This window comes from Rattus rattus, chromosome 2 (assembly GCF_011064425.1).
Source record: "Rattus rattus isolate New Zealand chromosome 2, Rrattus_CSIRO_v1, whole genome shotgun sequence".
Classification (NCBI taxonomy): domain Eukaryota; kingdom Metazoa; phylum Chordata; class Mammalia; order Rodentia; family Muridae; genus Rattus; species Rattus rattus.
Genome location: NC_046155.1, coordinates 43,916,357 through 43,936,602, shown reverse-complemented (window position 1 = coordinate 43,936,602; position 20,246 = coordinate 43,916,357). Strand labels below are relative to the sequence as shown.

The 20,246-nt window shown below is 47.4% G+C and overlaps 1 protein-coding gene and 1 pseudogene across 2 annotated transcripts; one reads left to right on the top strand and one right to left on the bottom strand.

Moving 5' to 3' along the window:
- Nucleotides 1-5,345: 5,345 nt before the first annotated feature.
- LOC116894824 lies at nt 5,346-5,464 on the bottom strand (annotated as a pseudogene).
- Nucleotides 5,465-8,305: 2,841 nt separating this feature from the next.
- LOC116891211 (acyl-CoA desaturase 1) lies at nt 8,306-19,287 on the top strand. Of its 2 annotated transcripts, XM_032892046.1 has the most exons (7): nt 8,306-8,360; nt 8,554-8,710; nt 9,425-9,707; nt 12,185-12,315; nt 13,515-13,720; nt 15,002-15,234; nt 17,373-19,287. In XM_032892046.1, the coding sequence occupies exons 2-7, from the start codon at nt 8,687-8,689 to the stop codon at nt 17,570-17,572; spliced, it is 1,077 nt and encodes a 358-aa protein (XP_032747937.1). In that variant the 5' UTR covers nt 8,306-8,360; nt 8,554-8,686; the 3' UTR covers nt 17,573-19,287. The 2 variants fall into 2 exon arrangements, with proteins under 2 accessions (XP_032747937.1, XP_032747936.1); XM_032892045.1 differs by having other exon boundaries at nt 8,314-8,710.
- Nucleotides 19,288-20,246: the final 959 nt, after the last annotated feature.

Sequence of the window (20,246 nt, the reverse complement as noted above, 5' to 3'; positions counted from 1 at the left end):
ATAGGATTACCTCTCTCTCATCATAAAGACAGAGGAGCACAAGCCCCTCTTGTGTCTCCTTGTAGTCCCCCAAACTAAGACAGGGCAAGAAGGATGCAAAGGGTGCTCCTTTCCACGTATTAATTTGTCGTCGGGGGCAGCCCAGAACCTGTGTCACTTGCTCTCTGTGACTGTCCACTCAGGCTCACACACAGCACAAGCTGCTTCCAGAGTTGGGGAAGAGCCTCCTGCAGGTCTGCACAAGAGGGAAGGAGCAACCTGGAGCCTGGGAAGAGAAGGTCAGGCCACCGTAGAAAACACTACCAGTGGCCCTATCCTGAGACCTTTGTCCCCAGGTCTCGGCTGTGCAGGCTGTCAGCTCTTGATCACACGCTCTGCTCCTGAGACCTTACTTGTTCCAGCCACATTCACCCTGCTCTACAGAGCCCAGACAGGTAGGGACAGCCTGGCAGAGGTCACTCCCATGGCCCCATCCTTATGCTGCAAATGTATCTACATGCAGCACACACACACACACACACACACACACACACACACACACACACACACACACTGCTCATACTCCAGTTCTGTGCTGAACAGAGGAGCAGCAGAGAGAGGAGAGAGAGACAGGGACATTGGGGACAGCTCCTTGTACCACATGGACAGACACATGACCGTGGGCTTAGACAAGTTCACCGACCTCTTCATAGCTAGGGCCACACCGTTCAAGACCAGACTCTCTAGCTCAGAGCCTGTGCCAAGGGTACTCCTTAGTATAATGTCACATTCAAGCCCCTTCTCCAGTGCTGGGCTCTAAACTGCCACTTGTTCTTCTCCTGTCTAACTCCAATGGCCCCTTGGGATTTTTTTCACCCTGCCATGTTCTCCATAAAGTCTTCCTGCTTCTCCCAGGCTGGTCTGGCCTGTGTCTGGAGTCTGTGACACCCAAACTGACTCCAAATGGGACTTTGCCTAGGGTCTCCCACCTGGACCATATCCCCAGAGGTCTGTACTCCTTCTCCCCCACCCCCAAATGCCCTGGACTAGAAGAGTGGTGCTGGCTTCTACCCCTCCCTCCCCACCGTGCCCTCGACATGAGAAAGCCTGTGAGGTCCAGGATGGTGAGGACATTTCTCCAGCTCTGACCTATTGTCCCAGTGCCATGAGGTCATGCTCAGAGTGGATGGGGAGATCCGTGGAGATGGTTGCCTAACAACTCTCAATGTGTGCTATGCCTGTTTACTGAACAAACCAATAACGATCTCAGCATCTGCAGCAGTTGGAGTGTCAGCAGAAAGGAAGTATTTTAAAGACACAGTTTCTACAAGGCGTTCCTCTATCCACTTAGAGCACACAGCTTTAATGGCTTCTAGTACAACCCCAAAGTTAACCCTGACGGTCAGTCTTCCAATGTTTCCAGTACCCCTCAAAGATGCCCTGTGTTCCTTAGTCAGCCGCCTCCCTCCTCCACGACCCTCTAACCCACTAACTGACTTTCTGTCTCTATACATATTCTTATTCTGAGCCGGAGGTGATGGATCATGCTTTTAATCCAAGTGCTGGAGGAGCTGAGGCAGGAGAATGCTGAGATCAAGTTCAGTCTGGGCTAGAGTAATGAGTCTCAGGCCAGTGAGAGACTCTCTAAAACAAACAAGATAATAGTAGAGGCGGAGGCTGCGGCTGTTGATGGAGTCCTTGCCCAGCGTGCACCAAGTCCTTAGTTTGATCCTCAGCATGGCACAAGCCAGGGATGGTGGCCCAAACCTAAAGTCCCAGCACTTGGGAGACAAGGGAACCAGCAGTTTGACCTCTTCCTTGGCTGTACAGGAACTGCAAGCAAGCCAGCGATGCATGAGATCCTGTCCCGAAAATAAAATAAAATAAAATAAAGACTTTTAAAAAAGTAATAATAACAAGGCCAGTGATGTGACTCAGTGGGTAAAGACGTTGGCTGTCAATCCTGACCACCTGAGTTCAGTCCCTGGGACTCACACGGTAAAAAGATGAACGGACTGCCCAGGAGTGTCCTCAGCCTCCACATGTGACCCATGGCCCCTGGGCACACGCATGCACGCACGCACGCACGCGCACACACACACACACACACACACACGTAAATAAATATATAAGAAAATGCGTAGGAAGGCTGGAGGGATGGCTCAGCAGTTAAGAGCACTGACTGCTCTTCCACAGGTCCTGAGTTCAATTCCCAGCAACCACATGGTGGCTCACAACCATCTGTAATGGGATCTGATGCCCTCTTCTGGTGTGTCTGAAGAGAGTATACTTGTATACATATGAGCATATAAATGTATACATATGATTTTATGCATATGTTTCATATACATAAAATAAATCTTTTTTTAAAAAAGAAAGAAAAAACAAGTAAATAAATGTAATTAAGAATTACAACAGTGAAAATTAAGAGAGGTTTAGCTACTCAAGACAATTTGCATCCACAGGCCATGTGGCGTGCTGTCTTTGACAACTGGCTTCTTTCACTTGGCATTCTATCTCTGTGCTATAGCATCTACTTCCTTTTCCTTTTTCATTTCCAAGTAATATTCCACTGTGAGCATTAGACCGAGGAGGCTGTCTGGTAGAGGGGACCAATCACACTCTACATCCTCTCTAGTACCTTTCCTAAACTGTGTAAGTCCTCACTCATACATCCCTGGGGTAGTTTGGAACAACAGAATTAGCTTTTACAGGGTCTCACTATGCAGATCCTAGACCAGGCTGGCCTCAAACTCTGCCCCCTGAGTGCAGGGACTAAAGCATGAACCACCACGCCTGGTCCATGATTAGCTTCACCCTTCCTTTCTTCCTTCCTTCCTTCCCTCCCTCCCCCTCTCTCCCTTCCTCCTTCCTTTCATTCACATGCATTGGTATTTTATCTACACATGTGTCTGTGTAAGAGTGTTGGATCCCCTGGAATTGGAGTTACAGATGGTTGTGAGCTACCATGTGGTTGCTGGGATTTGAACTCAGGTCCTCTGGAAGAGCAGCCAGTGCTCTTAACCACTGAGCCACCTCTCCAGCTCCCCTCTTTCCAAATTAGCTTCTTACAGTAAGACCTTGAGGCTGAAGAGATGGCTCAATGGTTAAGAGCACTGGGAAGTCCTGGGTTTGGTTCTCGGCATTCACACAGACACTCACAGTAGTCAATAATTCCACTTCCAGGGGATCTCGTACTCTTTTCTGACCTCTAAGGTTACACTGCACACACATGTTGCACGTATATGCATGCAGGCAAAACACCCATATCCATAAAATAAAAAACAAATAAACTCTTAACAAACAAAAACCAAAAGACAAGTATGGCCTCATACCCTATCCAATACCTTCAGTAATATGCTAAGCTCAGAGCCCTCTACCCTATTCCCTGCCAAGGGTACTCTTGTTCCCCTTTTAAAGAAGGGGTGAAGCATTCGCATTTTGGTCATCCGTCTTGAGTTTCATGTGTTCTGTGCATCTAGGGTAATTCAAGCATTTGGGCTAATAGCCACTTATCAATGAGTGCATACCATGTGTGTTTTTCTGTGATTGGGTTACCTCATTTTGGATGATATTTTCCAGTTCCATCCATTTGCCTATAAATTTCATAAAGGCATTGTTTTTGATAGCTGAGTAGCATTCCATTGTGTAGATGTACCACATTTTCTGTATCCATTCCTCTGTTGAAGGGCATCTGGGTTCTTTCCAGCTTCTGGCTATTATGAATAAGGCTCCAAGCAGCCTTTCTTAATGAATCGTTCTTTGTTGTTTGTTGTTGTTGTTGTTGTTTGTTTGTTTTGTTTGTTTTGTTTTTGTTTTTCCAAGGCAGGGAGGCTTTCTCAGTGTCGCCCTGGCTGTCCCTGGTATGCACTCTGGAGACCAGACTCACAGCTCCACCTGCCTCTGCCTCCCGAACGCTGGGATTCCAGGCCTGGCTCACTACCACCCTGCAAACAGATGAGGAAATCAAAGTTCACAGAATAATTTTTCCAAGTCAGGCTAGGATCTGGTAAGTTTCAAAACGGCTTATTTCCCCTCCCTTTCTACAATATGTTCTTCCTTTACTGAGATTAGACAAAAACATGTCCGTGTCCTACTTGGGAACTCCACAAGGTGAACACACTTTCGGATCATTAGAGACTGTTTTGTTTGTCACAGGGTCTTCTACATACTGTGCTGGCCTCAGGCTCCTCGTGTAGCTGAAATTGTCCTTGAACTCCTGATCCTCCTGTTGCTAACTCCCAAGTGCTGGAGTTACAGGGGTGCACTACCGTGCCTGGCTCAGAGAGATACTGTTGTTATTTAAATTTATTACATATATGCATGTGAAGTATGTGTATGCTGTCTGGTTTATGTGGTGGGGGGGTTACTAAGCCCAGTGCTTTGTGCTGAGCCCCATCTTTAGGCCTGAATTGAGTGTTTTAAAACTGCTGGTGGGCAGAATAAATTAATTTACTAACCCAATATTATTTATATTGAAAACAAGCCCTAAATCAGTATTATAAATAACAAATATAAAATATCGTTGGCATAGCTATGGCACACATAGTACGTAGATCTGCAATGCTTAGTGTGTGTGTGAGTGCATGAGTGTGTGTGTGTGTGTGTGTGTGTGTGTGTGTGTGTGTGTTTGTGTGACAATTCCAGAAATGGGTCAATGGGCTGAGGTGTAGCTCAGTGGTAGGGCACTTGTGTAGGATAGGAGAAGCCCTAGATTTAATTCTCTAGCACCATGAAGAAAAAAATTACTTATAAAACATCTTTCTGATGGCAAGAAGGCTCAGGATGTAATAACATTTCCTGCTAAACTTAGTGACATGAAATTGATTCCCAGGCCCCTCATGGTAGAAAGAGAAAACCAGCTCACACAAGTTGTCCCAGAAGTTATCTTCTGACTTCCACAGGTGAGCCTCCACACACACATGCACATACACACACACACACACACACACACACACACACACACACACACGCACACATGCACATGCACACACATGTGCATACATGCCACAATTAAAAATAAAAATAAATCTTTAAAGAGGTATGAGGCATACTTCTAGTCCCAACACTCAGGAGGTAGAGGCAAACAGATTTCTATGAGCTCAAGGTCAGCCTAGTTATGTAGCAATATACTAGATAGATAGATAGATAGATAGATAGATAGATAGATAGATAGAATAGAACAAAATAAAAAAGAAAACCTGGCTTATTTTCCCCAATGTAGAATACTGTAAGGTCTTTAGTCGTAACAAACTACATTCACTGATGCCTTTTTAATAGTTAATAAAGTCATACCTTTGTTAATTATTTGTAGATTATTTATAATTCTTTTATCACTAGTTCTTATTCAGTACTTTTTTAAAAAACGCCTATAGCACCCAGTATTCCCAGGCGGTCTCCCATCTAAGTACTAACCAGGCCTGACCCTGCTTAGCTTCTGAGATCAGCCGAGATCAGGCGTGTTCAGGGTGGTATGGCCATAAACCTTTATTTTTAATCATTTTGAGTTTTCGTCAATCTATACAAACCCTTTAAAGAGTCTAATAATTTTCTTCTTTTCATAACTGCTGGAAAATGTTTCTCTTTTATGATGAAACAAATACACAATCCAAGTCAGAATGCCAATTCTGTTCTTCTGTTACTGCCTAGAGCCTCTGGTGAGAGGTGATCTCTGCTCAAAAGGGAACCAGGTTCCTAGTTAGAGGAACAGAATGAAAATTGTCTCACACGGTCAGTCGAAGGCAATTCTTCTCCGTCAATGAGGGCCTTTGGGTTTTTTTTTTTTTTATGTTGATTAAAGAGGATGGGATGTGTGACTCAGACATACCATGCACTCTAGATTACATACCAGTCAGTCCATTGCAATGGTAGTGACAATTTTTGAAGAGTGTTTGTCAGGAGGGACAATGGATCTCCAACACGTCTTCAAAATACCCCTCTGGGTGGGTAGAGTCAGCTGGCCAGGTGCTTTGTGGGATAAAGGCACCCAGAGAGATGGCAGTGATTCTGGTGCTCTCCAAGCATGTGCCCACATTCTTAGACCTGCGCTCAATCCATACAGTCTGGTTGGAATAGCGGACCCAGCTTGGTTGAGGACCGAGTGAGCAGCCTCCGTTTCTGTGGATTCTTGCTGAGGTCTAAGGTCTGTGTGTTTACTGAAAATGTCTAAGTGGGACCCCTTTTTTACCTTTTTTCTTGTTCCCTTTTCAATCTCTTGGAATTTAAGAACTCTGGGAAGTCCTAACGGCACCCCCTACCTTCCACGCTTACCTTCTGCTTCCCTTTCATCGACAGGAAAATACGTGAATTACAATTTTAAAATTTGATTTAGAGAAAGGACCTCACTATGTAGTCTGGCTGGCCTGGAACTCAGAGATGTATCAGCTTTTGCCCCCTGGGTGCTGGGCTGAAAGGTACTCGAGCTGAGAGTCGTGAATCATATTGTAAAGAGGAAGGATGGCTCAGTAGTTAAATGTCCTTAATCCTTCTGGCTTGGAACTGGAGATCAGTTCCCAGCAAACATGTAGCCACCTGTTACTTCAACGAAGCCCAATAAATGGAAGATCCTGAGGTTTATAGTGGGTGCCATGTTACAGTCATATACAATCACGGACAAACCAGGGCCTACTGCGTCTGGGCCCCCAAAGCTTTCTCACTAGCACAGCGGCCTGATTTTAGAGGGAAATGTTGGACTGCTACACTGCAGGCTGTCTTGGGTCTGCCCTTACCTTTGCTGGCAATGTGTGTCACAGCAGTTTAGTCCAGGTAATGTCCCCAGACCTAGTGGATGACAGCAGAAGGGGAATTAGGGGGAATTACCAGGGGAACCTGGTTGCTGCTGACAAACAGACCCATGCAACACTGGCTGACCTACAACCCACTGTGTAAACGGGGCTTAGTGGCGCAGGCCTTTATCCCAGCAGAGACAGACAAAGCTCGAGGTCAGCCTGGACTCCGGAGTAAATTTCGAGACAGCGAGAGCTACATAGAGAAACCCTGTCTTCATTTAATTTTAAAACGAAGGAAACTCAGCTCATTGTGTAGACCAGGCTGCATAGAAGTCACAGATATCAGAAAGGAAGGAAGGAAGGAGACAGACAGACAGGAAGACAGACAGACAGACTGACTGACTGACTGACTGACTGACAGAAAAGAGGGAGGGAGAGGGAAAAGAAGAAGAGAAAAGAACTCCCTGTGTAAACCAGGCTGCATAGAACTGGGAGATACTGCCTGCCTTTGCCTCCCAGTGCTGGGATTTTTTTTAAGATGCACTGTTGAGGCAGCCACTAATCCCACACTCTATTCTTAGCTCCACCATAACTTGCTAAGTGTCACCACCAGTAACCTCATCTCTCTCTCTCTCTCTCTCTCTCTCTCTCTCTCTCTCTCTCTCTCTCTCTCTCTCTCTTAAATCTCACTTCCTTTTTTAAAAGACCAAGGAGCCCCGCCCAGAACTCAAAGGCACACAGGTTTATGGAGCTCAAGGTCAGCTTGGTGTACATAGTGAGTTCTAGGACAGTCAGAGCTTCAGAAACCCTATCTAAAAAGAAACCAATAATAATAAATACCAAGGAGTACCCACTGCTCAGCGTCAGTGTGGGTTCAACAAATTGATATTCCTGTGACAACTTGTTAGGGATGGCAAAGAACCTGTTTACTATTCTTAAGGCACACGCAGGTCCTTTGATTAGTACCTTTCCTTGGAAGATCCCCTAATTTCAGCCTGATGATCTCTCAAACATCCCGCTCAGGGAAGTGGGGATAGGATTGGACTCTGGCTCCCGGCAGAGGCGGTTCCCTCAGATTGAGACCAATGAGCAAACGCAGTTGTAACTCAGCATGTGAGCTCCTTGCACTCGGCAGCGACGGGACAAACATTGTTTTCCTGTGTCAGAGCCCTGGGCACTAGATATCAGAGACTGATAGCACCCTCATGTCCTAGTGTCCAGGTTTTCTCTTTGTAGGTGCCTGGAAGTGGGGGTGGATGTGAAGTTAGAGTTATGAATGGCGATGGCCAGTGTCTTCCTCACTTTTCCCGATGCAGTTTCCCCAGTGAACCATTCATTAAGCGCCAGAAGAGAGTCCTAGGCTTGTACACAACCCCTACAAGGGACCACGTTATCCTCCTCTTAAAGAAAAGTCATCCATCAGCCCACAGCAAAGAGGATAAGGAGAAAAAGAGGGGAGGAGAGTGCGAGGAGCTAGTGGCAGAGGGAACAGCAGATTGCGCCTAGCCAATGGAAAAGGCTGGACAAGGTGGCACCAAATTCTCTTTGGCCAATGACAAGACAGGCTTCACAGGAGGCGCATTAGCATTTACCCTCAGGCAGGGGGTTGGAGCCGTGCGGTGTTGATGCCTTCAGCATCCCGGCGCCTCGGAGGTCTACTCCGGAATCTACTTGGCTTTCTTTCCCCTTCTTAGTCCCTCCCTCCCTCCCTCCCTCATCTCCACGCCTGGCTTCCTTGGCTAGCTATCTCTGCGCTCTTTACCCTTTGCTGGCAACAGATAAAAGGGGTCTGAGGAAATACTGAGCACGGTCATCCCATCGCCTGCTCTACCCTTTAAATTCGCAGCCCAGGGAGATCTACGCACAGCCAGACCGGGCTGAACACCCATCCGGTGAGACAGGAGGGCAGGTTTCCAAGCGCCGCTCTGCCACGCTTGGTCTCAGCGCTGGGAAAGTGAGGCGAGCAACCGACAGCCACGATGCCGGCCCACATGCTCCAAGAGGTGAGCGGCTCTCGCTCTGCGCGCCGGCTACACTGCTAGGTGACTGGTCCCCGGAGGAACAAGTTGATAGTTCTCCGGACTACACAGCTTCCTCGAATTCTAACGCGACCAGTTGATTGGGAGGTGTGGATTGTAATTTGGGCAGTTGAGTCCCAACTTTCGTGTCTTTAGCTTTAAAGCAGCAGTTCTCAAAGTTCCTGATGCTGCGATCCTTTAATACAGTTCTTCACGCTGTGGTGACCCCCAACCATAAGATTATTTTCGTTGCTACTTCATAACTGTAATTTTGGTACTGTTATGAATCGTAACGTAAATATCTGTTTGCTGATGGTCTTGGGCGATCCCTTTTGGTCGTTTGAGCCCCCAGAGGGGTCGAACGTGAGCCACAGGTTGAGAACCGCAGCTTTAAAGGAAAGCTCGTCCTGCTGAAACTTGTATACTCATGCAGGGATGCCTTCGTGTGTTACTAGCGGTGTGAATGTTTCACTCTTCTTTCCTACTTGTCTTTCACACACATACACCCTCAACAAATGTGTACGGTTTCTGGAAACTTCTGATTTATCTCAGAGTACCTTTTTCCCTGAGCTCTGGGGCAGGATCTGTTGTGCTTCTGCTGTGCCTTTCACCTGCACTAGTGTGAGGAACATGGTACACCAACCGCTCACACAGTGCCCCGCACAGATCCGCCTCCCCCAAATGACCCTTTCCTTGCAGATCTCCAGTTCCTACACGACCACCACTACCATCACAGAGCCTCCTTCCGGAAACCTGCAGAATGGACGAGAGAAGGTGAAGAAGGTGCCCCTCTACCTGGAAGAAGACATCCGTCCTGAAATGAGAGAAGATATCCACGACCCCAGCTACCAGGATGAGGAGGGGCCCCCGCCCAAGCTGGAGTACGTCTGGAGGAACATCATCCTCATGGCCCTGCTGCACGTGGGAGCCCTGTATGGGATCACACTAGTCCCCTCCTCCAAGGTCTACACCTTGCTCTGGGGTAAGCACCTTCCTTCATTCTGGGTCAGGGAGCGTCTTCAAGTTCTCCCACCTTTCTAATGAAGGGGGTCTTGCAATGGACAGTGTCCCGTCTGTGTCCAGGTTTCCCTAACCTTTTCTTGATAATCTAATTGTACCAGAGCAGTCCCTCAAAAGAAAAGAAGAAAAGGCCGTTATTTACACAACTATTCTGACTTCAACCCCTGCCTAGCTAGTTTGCCTTAAGGAAGGGTGATACAGGCTTCTACCCCACCTAGGCTATAGGTGTGCGCCTCTGCTCTGGGTCATTCCCCAGGGTGCAGCACCTGCTAATCAACCAGATGTTAAAAGAATGAAATAAGGCCTCTCTGAAGGGTTCCCTCTCTGGATGACAGCGGGGGTTTCTCTGGAGCAGTATTAGCTCTAGGTACTTTGTGGCTGCTCTCTCCAAGGGTAAGATTGTGAAAGGGATGGTTAGATTGGTATTGGCTCTTCTGCCTCGTGCCTCTTGGGCCTTCTAAGTAGTTAGATTTGGTCCTTGAAGTGTCATCTTAGAAGTTGTCCAGATGACCTAGATCTGAGAGGATCCACTGTTTTTTCCAATTAACGAGTAGAGGAACCGTGCTTTGTTGGGGTTGGTGAGGTTCTGTTAGGCCAGTTGTGCTACTTCCTAGCCTTTCTCTTGAGGAAACTATTTCCAGAGCCTTTCCATTCTCTTTGTTAACTCTGCAAAAGAACCCCGTTCTGAAGAGATCTCTGATAACACTCAAAACTAAAGAATCTCCAGCCTGCTTCTCCCATCTACCCCCTTTTTTTGAGACAAGGTCTCACTGTAGACCAGGCTGGCCTTGAACTCACAGAGATCTGACTGCCTCTGCCTCCCAAGTGCTGGGATTAAAGGCCACCACACCCAGATCCAGCCTGATTCTTAAAATAACTCTTAAGTTGTTCCTTTACCAACATGTAGACACAATAGATGAGGGAGGAGTGGGGAACACTGAGGTTTAGGTAGAATATCCCAGTGTGCCTGTGTACTTGTCCCAAGTCCCCTGTTGTCATGGTATCATATATGGTCTAGCCTATGCCTGGGTCATCTACAGCCTGAAACCAACACAGATGCTTCCTTGGTGTAAAGTTGAGGGCTTCTTTGTTGCCCCAACCCTTTTCTTTCCTCCCATTGATTGCTAGTGGTTCTCTGGGGCTCTCTGGTACAGTGTGGTCAGATCTGGTACATAAGACAGTCAAATTGCCCCATGACATCGGTAGCAGACATCCGGTGCTTCAATCTCAGCTCTGAGAGAATGTGGCTAGAATTTACTTAGGATGTCAGACACTGACTCTGGCTCACAAGGATTCCGTGAGAGGAAAATGGGGGTGCACGGAAGCTGGCTTAGGAGTTTTCTGTCTCTGCTACAGGACGTAGATACAATGTGTGCTTCTTGACTGCAACTAAAGTCTTGACGGCTTCTGAGGGTCAGCTGTTGTTGTGGCTCCTTAGGCATGAAAACAGTGGCTACCAGGGCCTCTGTCCCAGCATTCTAGTGCTGGCCAGAGAAGAGCCATTCAAGATGGAATTTAGTACCTTCTCACCCTGCATGCCTAGAGGATGACGAAGCAGGAAAGGTTCCGACGTCGGTACCTATTTTGAGAATTGAACAGCCCTGTTCAGACCTAACCTCTCTTGAGATCTACTTCCTCGATTGTAAAGTTGAGGTTTTGGTTTTGATTGTTTTTGAGACGGGGTTTCTCTGTGTAGCCCTTAATGTTCTAGAACTCTGTAGACCAGGGCTGGCCTTGAATTCAGATTTTTCTCTGCTGTCCAAAGTTCTGGGGTTAAAGGTGAAGTGAAGTAGTATTAATGACACTCTGTTTAAAGTGAGTGGTGAGTCTGAGAATCTTTTTTAAAATTACTTATCTATTTTGTGTGTATGAGTACACTTTAGCTGTCTTCAGATAACCAGAAAAGGGTACCAGATTTCATTACAGATGGCTGTGAGCCACCATGTGGTTGCTGGGAATTGAACCCAGGACCTCTGGAAGGGTAGTTGGTGCTCTTAACCGCTGAGCCATCTCTCCAGCCTGAGTATGAGAATCTTAAGGTCACTTAGGACACTATAAGCATGACTCTTCAGGGCTGATTGACTGATATGGGCCACAGTCCCTTCTGGAGTATTCGAATGTGACTGTATCCGCTGTATCCCTTGAATGTCCCCTACAACTCAGGGGTTCTCTAACTGGTCGATGTTCCGATTGATGTATCTGCTATTTTTCACAAGGCTCCTGTTTGTGGCCCTGGGCTCTGCTAGAAGAGTTTACAACTCTGCCCATTTGGGGGGGGCAAAAGCTACTAGGCCCGAGAGACCAAGGGATACTTACAGTTCTGTGAAAAACAGATCCTCACCCTAAACCCAAGGAACACTGGCATCGGGGAAGACGCCTTGGCAACTGGCACTGTTGAAATTTGCCTGTTGATGAGCTCCCCACTGTCTTGTCTTGCAGGGATATTGTACTACCTAATCAGTGCCCTGGGCATCACAGCCGGGGCTCATCGCCTGTGGAGCCACAGGACTTACAAGGCTCGGCTGCCCCTGAGGATCTTCCTCATCATTGCCAACACCATGGCGTTCCAGGTAAGAGGCTGGTGCTGTGGTGGTGTCTTCATCCAATGGATGATCTGAGGGGGCTGTGGGGGATCAGCATCTAGAGAGGAATTGTAAGGACCACCATTGACTGCCTTGTTTGGTTTTCCTGGAGTCACCTCAAGTACAACAGGTTCAGGACTCATGTGGTATCACACAGTATGTTTGCCTAAAGGGCCCTGCTGCATAATCCATGCACTGACCCTGGTTTCCTGGACTCTTCTGACTGGAGAGTCAACTCATACTTTACTGTGACTATCCTGGGATGTCACCCCAATGGGACTAATGGTGTTAAGTCACAGAACTGGAAACTCAATAGCACTGGCTTGTGCCTGGCAGACGCTTGCTAAACCCTTGGCATAAGTTAACCCATTAAGTCCTCATAAACACATTGGCGGATTAACCACTATCACCCTAGTTTTTGTTCTTTGAGATAAGATCTCACTGAGTGGCCATGGCTGGCCTGGAACTCACTATGTAGATCAGGCTGGCTTCTGCATATCACCCCTTACCGGACTCTGAAAGGTTGGACTGGTGAACCTTGTGCTATCTGAGGCCGACCAGGCTAGGTCAGGTGTAAAAGTGGACTCACAGTAGAAATGAGGAGCGTTGGAGGAAGACTTTAGCTGTTGGCTGAAACAGTGGGCCCTGGATGACTTGAGACTTCCCTTCTTACAAGAGAAAAACCGGGAGCTAAACCATTTCCCGTTTATTGACAGTCTGTGAAGTGTTTCCCATGTGCCCCAGATGAGCTCAGAGGTCCTATGGAAATGCGCTCATGCTCACTAGTTATGTGATAGCTTAAAATTAGGTCGGGTGGGCTGTCACCTGTGAACGCATCTAGGCGTCACTCCCTGCCTCTTCCAGGTCTCCCTGGGATCCAAGGCCACCTGCCTGAGGATCTCTGTCCCCGGGTTCTCACACTCCTTTCTTCAAGAACTGCAGAGTTCTTTGTGAGTGCCGTGATGTTCCCCCCGCCCCCTCACACACACACAACCTTCAGTGTGCTCTGGGGCTTTGCCCAGGGAGCTTCGGGGACGAATGTGCAGAAGAGCAGCCCCCTAGGTTCTCCTTCGGAGTCACAGCCCTATGGGCTTTGAGTTCTCTTAGGCCCAGGAAGATCCCAGGCCACTGACTTCCCCCAGGAGGACACCTCTTCTCAACACTGGGTTCCTCTCTCCCGTTTCCAGAACGATGTGTACGAATGGGCCCGGGATCACCGCGCCCACCACAAGTTCTCAGAGACACATGCCGACCCTCACAATTCCCGCCGTGGCTTTTTCTTCTCTCACGTGGGTTGGCTGCTTGTGCGCAAACACCCGGCGGTCAAAGAGAAGGGCGGAAGGCTGGACATGTCTGACCTGAAAGCTGAGAAGCTGGTGATGTTCCAGAGGAGGTGCGTGTAGGGGGATGGGGGTGGAAACTGGGGCTTAGGGACCCCACCTTTTCTCTTAGGGCCTATAAAACAATAACTGTGTGATTTACTGGATCGATACGTTCAAAATCATCATGTCCAATGTCCTGATGGCTCCCAGCCATAAATTATTGCTCTGTTTCTGCCTGAGCCATCTTGGTAAAACCAATTAACTATAACATTGGTTCTGGTCTGGTATGCATGGCTGAGTGGTTACCTTCAAAGAATTTCAGTGTATTTGAGGTTGAAGGAATGAGCCTCAATTATCACCACATAAAGCAGGATGGTGCAGTGTTTACTGTGATTAACAAGGAGGAAATACAGCTCAGTGGATGCTAGTGAAGTAGCATCAGGATCCAGCCAAAGACAGGCTCTGGCAGGGACTGCAACAGAATGCCAAGATAGGCTCCTCCTGAGCTATAGTCCTTCTCTAGGAGATGTATCATGTGATGGGAGCTGGGCTGCAAAGACAAACACAGAGTCAGTATTGACTCAATCTGTTTCAGGGAACCCCTGAAGCATTCTCTGGCAGTGTGGGGCCTAGGTGGGCTCCAAAGGACCCACTTTCAACACAGGTGAAAGTAGTCATGGATCTAGGGAGGTAGTGGCCAGAGTCGCAGGTTAGACCACCAGGAGGTTCAGCTAGGGAAGTAGTGAGCAGATGGACAGAAACTATGCTAAGGGTATCAGTAATACAACCTCTGAGGGATGTCAACAGCCTGGTTTGTAGGGAATGAAGAGTAGGTTGGGGCCTCTAAAGCAACAGAGACCTACAAATGACCTAGGACATTTGACACGTCTTCCTGGGGGAAAAGCAGACCAGAGACCTACGGGGTGGCAGGAAATGAAGGCACGACACTTGCCATACTCTGCCAAAAACCTCAACGGGCAAGAAGGAGCTCAAAGGCTGGTGGAGAACAACCTAGAGAGCAGAATTGGCTGAAGAGGTTATGGTTTGATTCTGATCGGTTTGATGAGCAGGACCTTATGTTCCTGTGGGAGGAAAAAGGAATGGATTTGTAGTCAGGAATAGAAGTGACAGGAGACAAACCGTACCCGGTAGGACACTAGAAGACTATTGACGCATTCGTGTATTGCATCTGAAAGAAGAGAACACTGTGCTTAAGACTTTGTACCACCTTTCCTCTAGCTGATGATCTGTCCCATCCTTTAAAGTGACACAATGCTGCCTAATTAGGAAGGACAGTTCGTGTACGTTTGAGAGTCCTCTCTCCGGACTCAGCCTGTCATCTCCCCACGTAGGTACTACAAGCCTGGCCTCCTGCTCATGTGCTTCATCCTGCCCACACTGGTGCCCTGGTACTGCTGGGGCGAAACTTTCCTGCACAGCCTGTTCGTCAGCACCTTCTTGAGATACACTCTGGTGCTCAACGCCACCTGGCTGGTGAACAGCGCCGCCCACCTCTATGGGTATCGCCCCTACGACAAGAACATTCAATCTCGGGAGAACATCCTGGTTTCCCTGGGTGCAGTGGGTAAGTCACTAGTCCCCAGCACGACTGTATCTGGGGGCCTGTTGGTTGTGGTGTTTGTCTAGGAGCCAGAGGAACCAGAAGGACCTGTTTTATGAACTCTACGTAGTTTGTTTTTTCCACCATAAAACTGAGGGGGTTGGGGAGAGTATATCGGGAACCCTTGTGAGAGCCCAGCAAGCAACAGCTCTTAATGTAAAAAGGAAAAGGGAGGAAGGTTTATAGGTTGTAAAGCAGTGCCTGTAATGAGTCTCTAAGTCGCCCAGCAGGTCCGTAGTTCTGCGTAGCCCAGGATATGCGTTAAGCACATCACAGTCATTGGGATAGCCTCTTGCCTGGTGGTCCCATGTAAACCACCTCGCTGTGTTACCTGTAAGAGCATAATTTAGTCAGTAACCTTCAGGTTGTGGCTCTCGTTGTAATTATCGCTCTACCCCACTGTCCCCTGTTCTTTGACACATGTGGGCCATGCACTGTCTTGTGGTGATGTCAGTGGCAAGGCAGGCTCTTTCCTCCCTCCATCATCCCTGAAGGAGCCTTTGTCTGTTCCTTCTGTGCGATCTGCTGTCACCAGGTCCGGCGTCCGACTGCAGATCAAGGAGGGCAGTTCTGCCATAGTTCTCTGCGCTCCCCCTTGCTACTTTCCAAAATGACTAGATTCTTAGGATCCCTGTGAGGATCATCTGCTGGCGACCCAGAGACCCCTTTCTTTGCTCATAGAACGTGCCTGTCATTCCGCGAGCGCTTTTAACTCTATTTAAAGCCCTGCCCTTTTTCTATTTGGATCCTATGATTTCAACCCTTCTCTGGCACCTGTTGCCAATCTGTATGCTGCGACTTCTGAATGGTGCTGAAATCGACCCTGCTTTATCCAAATCTGATAACGTCCATGGAAATAGAATGATCTGAGTCATGTGTGTCCTGCCTTGCTGTACAGTGAGCTTTCCTTGTGACCATCAGTTCCAAGCGGCTGCCAATGTCTTCCTTTGTTTGGCTGTTATTCGCCACCCCAAACCTGTTGGCTCTCTTACCGGTCTCTCCATGGGCCGCTTCCTATCGCTCTCGGCGCCTTCTTGTATTACTTCCCTCGGGTCACGTGCTCTTGGTCTCCGGTCCCTGGAGCATTTCTGGGCTGTCTCTTGCTGCTACAGTTGCTTCTCATTGATCTCCACTCTCTTTCTCTGTTGTCACCACGATGTCTGTTTTCATGTTAAGTGTTCAGACCGGAATGTGGGGGAGGGCTCACTCAGAAAGTCCTTTCCAAAGCATGTAAAAACCAGCAATTGTTAAAAAAAAATTTTTTTCCTTGAAATTGTATTTTTTCTTTTTTTCTTTTTTCTTTTTTTCTTTTTTTCTTTTTTCTTTTTCTCTTTTTTTCAGAGCTGGGGACCGAACCCAGGGCCTTGGCAAGCGCTCTACCACTGGGCTAAATCCCCAACCCCGAAATTGTATTTTTATGTGTTCTATTTTATTATATGTTGAGATATTTTGCCTGCATGTTTGTCTGGGCACCACGAGTGTGCAGTGCCCGAGGGGGCCAGAAGAGGGCGTTGGATCATTTGGGTTCTGTATCGTTAGTGTTGGGATCCATTCAGAAAGAAGAGCCCCACCAAGAGCTGCCCACCTCTGCAGAAGCCCTCCTCAGTCCAGGGTTTTTGTTTTTTTCCCTCTATCAAAATGTCATTTTTAGGAATGGTCAGATTCTTTGATGTTATAGAGAATATCAAAGTACTTCCATTTTTCTCAGCATCTCCAGAACCCCAGGGTCAAACTCAGCTCTGCGGTGAGCCAGCAGTGAGTGGCTGGAGGACAGAGAGGCCTTCCTTTGCCTCCTCCTGAATACAACCCACTTCCCTTCAGACCCTATAGATTGAAGACCCAGCTTCTCTCCCATCCTCTTAGGATACAAACTCCCTCTGACAAAGGCCCCCAGGCAGGCATGTGTGAGCAGAACCTGTCACTGGTTTCCTGAGATGCCTCTGAGGGGCATCTATTTGCTTTAGAATACAAGACTGGGGGTTCATCTATTCACCCCAACATCGGGATTCTTCAAGGTTTGAGGTACACAACAGCTAAGAAGTGTGCAGAGGAGGAAGCCACAATCGCTGAGCCCCTAACCGCTCTCCTTGCTTCTGTTGCAGGTGAGGGCTTCCACAACTACCATCACGCCTTCCCCTACGACTACTCTGCCAGTGAGTATCGCTGGCACATCAACTTCACCACGTTCTTCATCGACTGCATGGCTGCCCTGGGCCTGGCTTACGACCGGAAGAAAGTTTCTAAGGCCGCTGTCTTAGCCAGGATTAAGAGAACTGGAGATGGGAGCCACAAGAGTAGCTGAGTTCTGGGCTTCTGAGTTCCTGTTCCAAAAGTTTTCTGGGCAGAGATTTAATATTCTGTTGATTAACTACTGGATAATGCTATCGGAATGTTAATGATGCATTTAAACTATTCCGGTACAGTATTATGAGAAAGCTTTGATCATGTTTTGAGGTAATGCATATTTTAATTAGCCAGGATTAACCATGCCACAATACATATATATTTCTAAGCATACATGATAAATGCATATACAATTGTGCACATCAGCTTTAAATAATAACGATGAATTTGAACATTCTATACAAAGAGTATTAAAGCCAAGGAACATGCTGTTTTGATGCTAGGGCAAGCATGGTGCTCTTTCCCTGTTTGCACTGCATCTAGCTTCGTTCCTTCCTCTGTCATCACCATCTTCAGGCAAATAGCTGACCAGCCACTGGCCTGTGTCCACCTTCCAAAGCCCAGGCAACCTTTCTGCTTTCTGAAATACTGATCCTTCCTCCTGGATATGTCTTTCCTTGTTCTGAACTTTGAGATTGCTGGCTCAGACTTGAGATAGAACAAAAACCTTCTGGAAGTTCCCACTGGTGAACTTCACTACAGGTTTTGCCAGAGGGAATAGGGAAATTATCTTGATTGTAGCAAGTAGATCACCTTGAGAGAAGAGTTAGCACGCACGGAATGGTTTGTAAGTAAGGATGGGAGAGAGCTAGGAAAAGGTAGCCATATCTAACGGCCTACTTACCAAAGACCCCAGGCCTCTCTGCATAGCATGACTCCTTCTAGTCCATATTCTGAACAACAGAGATTAGTGAGATTTGAATAATTAAATTATTTTCAGAGTGAAGGGAATGGGAAATGCATGGTCTGTGCTAGGGACGGAGAGTGGGGAAGGGTTAGCTTTTGGTAACTGAAGATTTCTTCATGGAAAAAGTCTTAATGTTAAATGTGCCTAGAACTAGTAACTAAACAGCTGACATTTGGAGGGAATGTGGTGTAAAACTATGTAAATATAAGCAAAATCTGCACATGGAACATGAAAATATTTCACTTAGAAAAAGTGTTGCTAAAGAAAAAAATTCGAAGGACAAGAGGTGTTGCCTGGGTTGCCAGTTTCTTTCGTGGCAGGGCAGGAAATAGTGAGGTTGAAAGGCAGCATCTGTAAGTAGATGCTAAGAGGTACATTTCTAAATGAAGCCCTTGGGGAACATCTGCCAGGGATCTAGAGGGTGCTGGTTTCATCCATTGTTTTAATTTCCTCCTCGGATTGAGTAGAAACCTGACTTCTTGTGGTGTTGAACCTTCCCCGACTTCTTTGCTTTGTTGCCATCCGGCCTGCCCAGCACTGCCTGAGGAGCGCCTACCCACCCTGATTTCTTCTGCCAGCTCCTACCCACCCTGATTTCTTCTGCCACTTCTTTCTTTGGCATTCATTTTTCTTTCTCTGGACAGGAAGCTAGTTGCCCAAGTGTATCTGGAGCACCTAGGCTTGTCTCTGTCCAGGCCCGTTCCTCCTGGTATCCTTGGGTGTGGAACTGCTGGATAGCTTCAGGAAGCAGAGCCAGGTGCCACTTTTCTGTGGCTTCCAGATCCTCCCTACCTCCACCCCTATGTGCCTCTGCCACAGTAATTTCAGAAAAGCTTGGTACACCCTCTAGCAACATCTTGGTTCAGAGAGTCTCTCTGGCTTGTGAGTTAACAGCTCAGCCAAATGCTGTGTTTTCTCAGTGAGGCTGTCTCTGTGTGAGTCAGAGTAGACAGCATGTTCACTTCTTCCTGTCTGCTTTGCAAGGTGGCTCTGGCTGATCAAGGCAGGCAAGGAGTGGTATAGTACTTCTGAAAGGAAGAAGTTCCCTATTTATCTGTTAAAACACCAGAGGCATGGGCAAGTGCTCAGGACCTCGCTTCGGGAAGAGGGTCTGCTTCCTGAAGCCAGTGTATAAGGAAAAGCTTCGACTGAAACCTGGTATCTAAGGTACCGTGAACTAACACTCTATCACACAGCCCAGGGCAAACAGTGGTATAGAAAAGTCTAGAAGAAAACATCACATCAGTATTTTAGAACCATCCACCTTTACTGTCCCTGTAGCCCAATCCAGAGCCTGGCTTTTAGGACTGACTGCGTACAGTGCCAAATGCTCAGTTTACTTGTAAGATCAGAGCCTTTCTTTCTGTGTTAATTGAACACATGCTCTGAGCTGTTTTGTTGAAGTAGAAAATCTAGTAGAAAATCACTGTAGATCTGATGACCTGGAAACCTCTGGAAATGCCTTCGGGGTGGTTTTATTTTTCCAGGTCACAGATGCCTGATTTATAAGATGAACAATGAAATCAGCTTTCTTTCTCTTCTGATCTTATTCCCTGGATCTGATGCAGCCCATGTTCCAAAGCAAAGCTACATAGAGACTTCAGGCTGAGGTCCTGGTGTCTTTAAGCAAAGGACACTCTTTCAGATCCTCTCAGAGGTGGATTTGTAACAGTTTCCACATGAATGTACTAATCACGTTGGGTGCCTTATCGCTTTCCTAATCTACAGTGCCTGTTAGCCCAGCCTCACTCCTTCCCTTAACCCTGAGATCCTGTAGATGGAGCAGGTATAGACAAGAGGCTGGCTGGAGGATCATCAGTACAGTGATTTGCAGAAATCTTTTATGGGCTTCATTTTGGGAAAATTTGTTTTTAGTAAATGCTCA